The sequence below is a fragment of the Aplysia californica genome, unplaced genomic scaffold (assembly GCF_000002075.1).
Source record: "Aplysia californica isolate F4 #8 unplaced genomic scaffold, AplCal3.0 scaffold00017, whole genome shotgun sequence".
NCBI lineage: Eukaryota > Metazoa > Mollusca > Gastropoda > Aplysiida > Aplysiidae > Aplysia > Aplysia californica.
The window spans coordinates 2,086,498-2,095,213 of record NW_004797287.1 but is presented as its reverse complement, the minus strand read 5'-3'; the positions used below and the strand labels follow the sequence as shown (position 1 = coordinate 2,095,213).

At 41.9% G+C, this 8,716-nt stretch overlaps 2 protein-coding genes across 2 annotated transcripts in view; one reads left to right on the top strand and one right to left on the bottom strand.

The window, feature by feature from the left end:
* Window positions 1–8,716, top strand: part of LOC101861097 (spondin-1) — a gene marked incomplete in the record, with an annotated part of 288,932 nt that overhangs the window by 174,367 nt on the left and 105,849 nt on the right.
* The window catches only part of LOC106012620, a gene marked incomplete in the record, with an annotated part of 7,525 nt that continues 5,425 nt past the window's right edge, over window positions 6,617–8,716 (bottom strand). Inside the window, 1 exon segment of the mRNA XM_013086095.2 lies at window positions 6,617–7,392. Coding sequence (XP_012941549.1) covers window positions 7,159–7,392 — 234 coding nt within the window.

The window sequence follows — 8,716 nt, the reverse complement described above, 5'->3', positions numbered from 1 at the left end:
ATCTATCTATCTATCTATCTATCTATCTATCTATCTATCTATCTACCTATCTATCTAGCTCTCTCTCTCTCTTATTCTCTCTTTCTCCCATTCTCTCTCTTTCTCTCTCTGCCCAGTCCTTTATTCGCTACGTGTTTAGCAGTTTTCACCTTTCAAAAGATACACCCAATAAATTATCGTATTTCACATCCTGTCAGTTCAGATTGGGGTAGAACCGACACGAATTCAGTTTGAAATGGATCAACGCGAGCAACCCGGTCAAAAAGAAAACACTTGAACTCAAATCGAGCAAAAAGATTTGCGCCCTGTGGCTTTCTCTGTTACCTCGTTAGGACGGACGGGTTTGTGGGGAAAAGGAACCGGGGTTTGGAGGGGTGGGGGTATTCACAGATTGTTATAATCGTGTTTAAAACTGCCTGGCGAGGCGATGAGCTGAACACGGAATGTCGCAATTCGGAAATTAATGTAGAGAGCTCTTGAACATGGTCCCTGAATAAGAAGACGACGCAGAAAAAATCTCAGACTTTTCAAGTCACATTCAGTATTGCTAACAACAACATAGTATTTAATTTCATGTTCAAACATTCACCTCGGTAAGCGGATGTACATAGGGAAAACACGATTACGACGTGTACTTGTGTTGTTGCCGTGCTAAAAATATTAGCGTAGATATCATCCTGGTGATGCCGGCTTTTGCATCCCATTTTAAGAAGAAATCTCACGCTTTTCATGTAGCATTCAGTATTGCTAACATCGTATCATTATTTAATTTCATGCTCAAAACTGCTGGGAAATAGGCAAACGGAAAATCCCAAAGCGTGCAAGACTTGTTGACAGCAGCGTGGGGTTAGTGCATCGGGTTCGCATAGATCTTGTCATAAATATTTCGTACCTTTTCATAGATATTTCATAGATACCCACGGGTATAGGCACTGCTTTCGGAGGTTGTGGAAACCAATATTGGTCAAAAAAAGCACATAATTATGTAATGATCGTAAATCGTGCACGCCCTTCTAGACACATTACAGAACGTTTAGGAGCTGCGTTAATTCGATTCTTCCTGCTAGAGCGCTCATATGAGTTCATGTAGTTGTGTTCCGATACATGTTGCAAAGTGGCTAGATGGAATAATTGGTCAACATGTAGATTTAAAGCTGGGAACTCCAAAGGGATCCGAATTTGAACGTTGTTCGGCGAGTTTCCTCTCCTGGTGGTGATCTGGAGGGTGGGTTAACTCTGTGTGGATACAGCGGACACATACGTCCGAAGAGCATCAGAGCACAGGAAATGTTTTGGCACATTTCTCACCATCATACACCCCTCAGAAGCACGAGTTGGCGTATTATATTGTTTGTTGGTTGGTGCATGCCTTTTAAAAGTTTCAGATTTTAAAAGAAAACAAAATTGAACAATATGTTTGAATGATGAATCTTAGCTGCAAAACAATGCATGTTCACGTGTTGTCGAATGACCAGAACAAACGTCCTCAAAGAGATAAGTTTTGCTCTTGAAAAAGATGCCTATCCGTGTCTCCTGGGGTATTTATCTCCACGCAATACGTCTATACGGTATTAGTTAGTTAGTAGTATAGGGTTTTACGGCGCTCGCAACTATACGGTATATGATGTTCTTACATCCTATGAAAAAAGAAATCGATCGATGGAAAAATAACTGGCTGCGACGACATAATTACGTCGTTTGGTTTTCTGTTTCCCATCTGTTTGCTGAGCGCCCCCCCCCCCCCCACTCTCTCTCTCTCTCTCCATTCCTTACCCACCAAAGAAGAAACATCTCTGAGTGTACAGCTCTCGGAACATTTTGATTTACTGCCTGCCACACTCCCACTTCCGTTGTTCCTCTGTTCTAGGTCAGTGGGAAACTCTGAGGTCAATACTGTTGATGATCCCCCTTTGATGTCTACCTGCCATGTGACACAGAACTGTCTGGGCGGGAGGTGGGGGGGGGGGGGGCATGGCATGTTATTCTTGGCGCTTTTTTGATGAGCCGTAAATGAGCAAGCTTCCGTGAAAAGGGTGTTGATTACAGAAAGAGTCGTTTCCCTTTTTCTTCTTCTTCTTTTTTACTTTACAGTGTATCTGTATACTTAGGCGTGTTGAAGAGTCTCACTCATTTCATTATCTTATTATGTTATTTGGTCTCTTTTAAGCACAAAGGCGTTATCGCTAAAAATGATTTTTGAATAAAATCGAAATTAAAGGTTTTGGATCCTTGTTCAAATTCTTTAAAAGACAAGAAGAGTTTTCTCTATAACCAAACTCATATGTACACACCAATGAATCCAAACTTCTAATATAAGTAAGGCAATGCCAATTTTTGGTGTAGGTCAAGATTTCTGAAAACCTCCGAAATCTGGGTTAGTCCGCTTGTCCTAAAAAGCGACCATTTATACAAAAGAAAATATTTCACTTGACATGACGAATTGCCATAAAATTACGATACAAATCAACTGTCTTCCGTTTTTGTGACTCTTCACTGGGTACTAGAGCAAGGGATAAACCTTCTCTGAATGTCTCAGAGTTTCGAGTGTGCGGTGTCAAAATCTACCTCAGTGACCAACAACCTTAAATCACAATAATTATATTTTAATGTGCCACTTTCTTCTCGACTGCTGACGGGTTGGATTATGGAGCGATAATACTTTTGCAAAAATGTTTTGTTGTGCGCTTTTTGTGGTGTGTGTGTGTGTGTGTGTGTGTGTGTGTGTGTGTGTGTGTGTGTGTGTGTGTGTGTGTGTGTGTGTGAGTGTGTGTGTGTGTGTGTGTGTATATAATGTGTTACTGTATTTTTGTTCGTGTGTCTGTGTGTGCGTGTGTTTGTGTGTGTTTATGTGTGTTTGCGTTTGTGTGTTTACGTATGTATGCGCGTGTAAATAATGTATGGCGTAATTTTGGAGTGGTGAGGAGGCGTGAGAGGGAGTTATTGAGAATGACAATTTATAGAGCTCAGACCCAACAAGAATGGCTGTCTCCGCTGTCTTTCTCCTCCTGTGTTGTGAGCCAACCAACGGTAACTTCTTCCCAGCTCACAACGTAACCATCTTGGTCATGAAAGACTTGAATGAGTCTATGAGATGTTGACAAAAACACAATTTTAAATGACAAGAATTACTTTTTAATATGCCCCTTTCTTCTCTACTGCTGTCGGGTTCGGTTGGAGAGCGATACTAATGTTGCAAAATGTTATATTTGTGCTCTTGTTTGGGGTGTGTGTGTGTGTATTTGTGTTTGTGTGTACGTCAGTGTGTATAATGTGTTACTTTATGTTTGTGCGGCTGTCAGTGTGTGAGTGTCTGTGTGTGGGCGTATGTGTGTATGTATGTGTGTGTGTGTGTCTGTGTGTGTCTGTCTCTGTGTGTATGCGTGTGTGCCCGTGTGCGCGTGTAAATGATGTATGGCGTAATTTTGGAGGGGTGAAGGAGTGTGAGAAGTAGGTATTGACTGTGACAATTTACGAAGTCTAGAACCGACAACAATGGCTGTCTCCGCTGTCTTTCTCCTTCTGAGTTGTGAGCCAATCAACGACAACATCTTCCCAGCTCACAGTGTCGCCACCTTGCTCATGAAAGATTTGAATAAGTCTTTGAGACGTAGGACAAACACTTTTGACGGACAGACAATTTCTCTGGTGAGAAAAAGAAGCACAGAGTTCCAATGTGAGCTGGTGCTCCCAAACACCGTAGTCCATCAAAGCCCTATGAATGATTTATTATCAGTCATTTTCAAGAGGCACTGCCCTACCGATGGGATAATTGCTTAATTCTATCTTTGTAACAAGTGAACAAATAAACCCAGTTGATTTTTTAGCCTGAAAGATATTTTAGCTACCGTATGTGAATTCCGAAGAACAGTAGTATATTATGGGAACTCCCTTTTTAGAACATAATAATTTATTAATGTCTTGTTACCCGAAGTATTCCTTTTGACTTGGTCAGGTCACATCGAGCTTGCTTGAGCTGTATGCCGCGCTCTCAATCTGATTTTGTTCTTCATTGAAAAGTTGTATTCACAATTAAGTGGGCGTGGCGCGGGACCCTCGTCCATTTATTCGGTAAAATTAGCTAGAGAGGTTTCCGAGGTGCGCAGACCCAAACACTTCACATAACGGAAGGAGCGGTTCGGAACAGAGGGGAAACGAGTTGGCCCATTGAGGCAGCTGGGGACACTATTCAGAGAGTTACGTGGGTAACGTTAAAGGGGCGTGGGGTTGGAACAATGCACGTAAATAGGTAAATTCAATCACGTAAATAGGTAAATACAACCACGTAAATAGGTAAATACAACCACGTAAATAGGTAAATACAACCACGTAAATAGGTAAATACAACCACGTAAATAGATCACGTAAATAGGTAAATACAATCAGACACAAATACACCAAGACTTCTGGGTGTGAGTGCGTGGTGGGGGGAAGTTATTGAGCAGCCAGCACTAGATGACAGGTACTCGTTAAAAAGCCCTGTTGTGCTCCAGATTTACACGTCTTAGAGCTAAAAAGGGGATCCAGCTACTGCAAAAACTGGACACTCCTGATGTGAAGCCGATTTGTTTTGTATGTGTTTTACGGCGTTCGCAGCTGCATAAGGTCACATGAGCGCGCGGGACACATTCAACGTGTTGCAGTTGGTAGGAAATTTTGAGTTTTACCCTGGTGGCGGCCGAACCCTACTCTTATCAATTTACGACCACCAAGGGATCTTTAACGTGCGCTACTTGCACACGGGACCTCCTAGATTGTGTGAGTGCGTGGTGGGGAGAGGCTAATGAACAGCCAGCATTAGATGACAGCTACTCGTTAAATAACCCCGTTGTGTTTAGATTTACCTGTCTTAGAGCTTATAAGGGACCCAGCTACTGAAAAAGTTGGACTCCTGACGTGAGGCAATAATATTGTATTGATTGCATCAACACATTTCAGATCACCTCAAAGGTGGGCGGCTTTAACCGTGCCAGTCAGGTCCAAACTTTGTTGGGTATGATACAAAGTGTGTAAAGTATGTATCTGTATATAACTCCAATGGTCTAGTATTTAAATTCCTGCGTGTGGTTGAATGATGCATTTGATATGTACATTTTGTCAGCTTTACTTCTCCTTTCATATTGAATTTTAATGAGAGTAATATATATAATTTATATCTTTTATGTATACCTGCATGTGTTTTTACGGTCATGTACAGCCAATGAAAATTTCCCTCTGGGATAATAAAGTACTATCTTATCTTATCTTATCTTATCTTACAACGTCTCAGCAGATGGGACTGAAATACTTACCTCAATAAACTCCAAACTTACAGTACCCTTATTTCGTGACGCAAATTTAAAAAACGACCTCCCCCAACGAAACAAAAACTAATTTAAAAGACAACAGATTGGAAAGACACATATAGGTGTCCTTGCTCTTGATGCCAACGACATCATTCCCAAATAATCCCGGAGTAGTAGAATTCGCTGCTGTATAGTAGAGCTGGGCGAGGAATCAATTCGGAACCGATTCCTACGAGTAATAATACGGAAGAAAAGTTCCGACTCATTTTATGTAAACCAACGGTTACCAGTTACTGTAATCATTAATTTAAAAAAAATAATTTAGAATCTATTTTTGAAAAATAAAAGTTGATGCTTCGTAGTGTTCCGAAATCAAGGTGATCCTAAATCCTGAAAATGTTCGGAGCCAATCAGGTAACCACAGGAAGAAACTACATCATTAGAAAGTAAGTAATTGGGTTCGGAGTCGATTCCAACGATTCCTGGCTTTCAATAATTGGGAACCTAGCCGCCCAGCACTGCTGTATAGATCTAGTGTATGTGCATACTTACTTGTATTTCAAGGCAAAATAAAGTATTCGCTAGAAATAGTTTACGTCCCAATTTTAAGCACGATGGCTATTTATATCTTTTTACTCGTTTCTCTTCCTGCTCTCAATAAGACATGCTTCCTGCAGCTCAAAATATCAATATGTTTATGGGCAGACACTTACAGAAGCGTGCAGTACAAATCTGACATTGGAGATTTATGGTCTTCTGAAAAATGACGAAAAAAGCGACTGTTATCGCTCCCTCGTTTTAAGTTCGTGGCAAGACGGATAACTCAAGAGGTGAAGGCGGATGTGGCAGGTGGTTGCCGCCCCTTGGTCGCTGTGATGGGGAAGTCTGGGCGGAGGATAAGGCCACGATGGGAGTGTGAGGTGGGGGGGGGGGGTCTGTTTGTGTGTGTGTGTGTGTGTGTGTGTGTGTGTGTGTGTGTGTGTGTGTGTGTGTGTGTGTGTGTGTGTGTATGTGTCTATGACCGAGAAAGAGAGAGAGAGAGAGAGAGAGAGAGAGAGAGAGAAAGAGAGAAGGTGAGAGAGAGAGAGTCGACAGAGAGAGATAGACGGCAGAGAGAGAGAGAGAGAGAGAGAGAGAGAGAGAGAGAGAGAGAGGGGGGGGGAGAAAGAGAGAGAGAGAGTGGGGGAGGAGGAAGGTGAAAGCTAACAGAGTGAAAGTGTCATTTACCTCTTAACGAATTTTAAAATTATTTTTTAATAAACGTTAAATATCTTACAGACCCACACATGAAGACTTTCACACTGTGTAACATGTAAAGTCATAGAAATCAAATATAAAAATGTATCTTTAATATGTAAGCAAAACTGCATTACGGTCGTATAGTGAACACAGTATAGTACGTAAAGAAACAAGACACATTTGTAATAAAACATAATGTACCACGACAGAGGACATTGTCAGAAATCTTTGTTCATCAATCTGTCTCGTCAAGTCATGTTGGCAGAAGATATTCGGAGACGTCTCCGGCGAGCACCCAGGAACTATTCGGAGAGGCACTCCTGCATACAGATGCACTGCTTTGGGAGGGGGGAGGGTCAAACTGCGTTTTATTTGCTGCAGATCACCCGCATACCAACTAAAACTTTAGCAAATCAGTTATTTCAAGAAGAGTTCAAACCTAACAGCAAAATATCAAATTATGGGTTAAAACAGAGGGGTGTGCCCCCCTGTAACCCCCCAGATTTTTTTTTTACTTGGTCTCAAGGCACATGCCAAAGCATTTTGATTGGTTTATCTCCGATCTAGCCGTCTCCGGATAGATACTTCGAGTCATGTTGTCACTCACAGCGATCGAGCGATCACATTACAAAGGTGATTAGGGGAACGACTCCTCGCTGATAGTCCGTATAGACGTGTTGTGACTGCCGATACCCTCCCCCGTCCTCTTCTTCCTCGTCGTCCTTCTCTCCTTCTTGCTGTTGTCGTCATCATCATCGTCAGAATATGTCTCGCATGGCGACTCGTCATAGTCGTCGCTGCTCCCTGAACCCGTCCGTCCACCTTTGTCTTTAGCTGCGCGGAGAGCTCGTTTGAAAGGGTTCTCGGTGGCCTGAAACAATATTTAATTGGTCTCTTTTAACACTTACGGTACCGTCGCCAGGCCTTAGCATTCGCTCACTACCACTCTCTACCTTAGTCGCTGACACAACAGTTCACACTAACCATGATTAAACAACGAATGGACACTACGCACTGAAGTAAATAGCAAAGGAGGCCACTCTACATGATAGCTGAATGGTTTATGAACCTCTATGATTTCTTAAAGCTATTTCCTTGTGCTGCCAAGTTTTTGTTTAAATTTAAAGAAATTTTACCAGGGCTTCGGCGTTCTAAACTGGTGCAGTACCCAAGGGTTGTTCACAGTATGAGCCTTCGGGTCTGTAAGTGTTAAGAACAAGTGGGATGACCTAGATTTGGGGGTTTCCAGAAATCTTAAGCAACGCCAAAAGTGGGCTTTGCCCTACCTATAGAAAAAGTTTGGTTTCATCGGTGTGTATATTTGTTTGGTTATAGAGAAAAATCTCCTTTTGAAAAAAAAGAAACTGTACAAGCGACACAAACTGTACCTTCGATTTTCTCAAAGCTGCATTTTCGGAATAGCACCATTGTGCTTAAAAGAGATCAATTAAGATATATCGTTATTGTCCTGATCCTGGCACTTTGGTTTGGTGTTTCACCATGTGTACACATACATACACACGCACTCACTCACACACACACACACACACACACACACACACACACACACACACACACACACATGAAACAACTAATACACAACAAGCAAAGCACAAGGAGACCACAATACCCCAATAAAGAACTCAAAGAAAGCAAATAGTCACTGTAACATTCTGTGCCTTCAACTCCCAACGGAACACCAGAATATCAGTAGCAAGTCTGAAAAGACCAACCTTTGACAATGTAGAGAAATTCCATTCCGGTATGGCCACATCAATATTGTCGTGTGTTGTGCGCACGGCCCTCAGTTGTTCGATTCTGTCGGGCTATGACATAACGGGATTTTTCACTATGCCGAAAAGCAGCAATTTTGGAGTCCCGACAGTTTACCAGCTCTAACAGGGTGACGATAGATTCTATCTACAATACAGAAAAAAAACAAACCCAAACTGAAATGGTAGAGAATTTTGTTGTGTTCGATTAACTTGTTGCAATAAACACAGCTCTGCTCAGAAACGGTTATCGTGTTGGTGAAGTTATTTCCAGTAAGTCTTAGAGTGTTGATTTGTCGAGCCTGGCCCCACTTGAAAATGACCTCTGGTCTAGGTAGAGACAGGAAGGACGGTCACAGAACAAGTCAACAACAGATCAATTGAACAACTTGTATATTTATATACTTGTACACTGGTAACAAT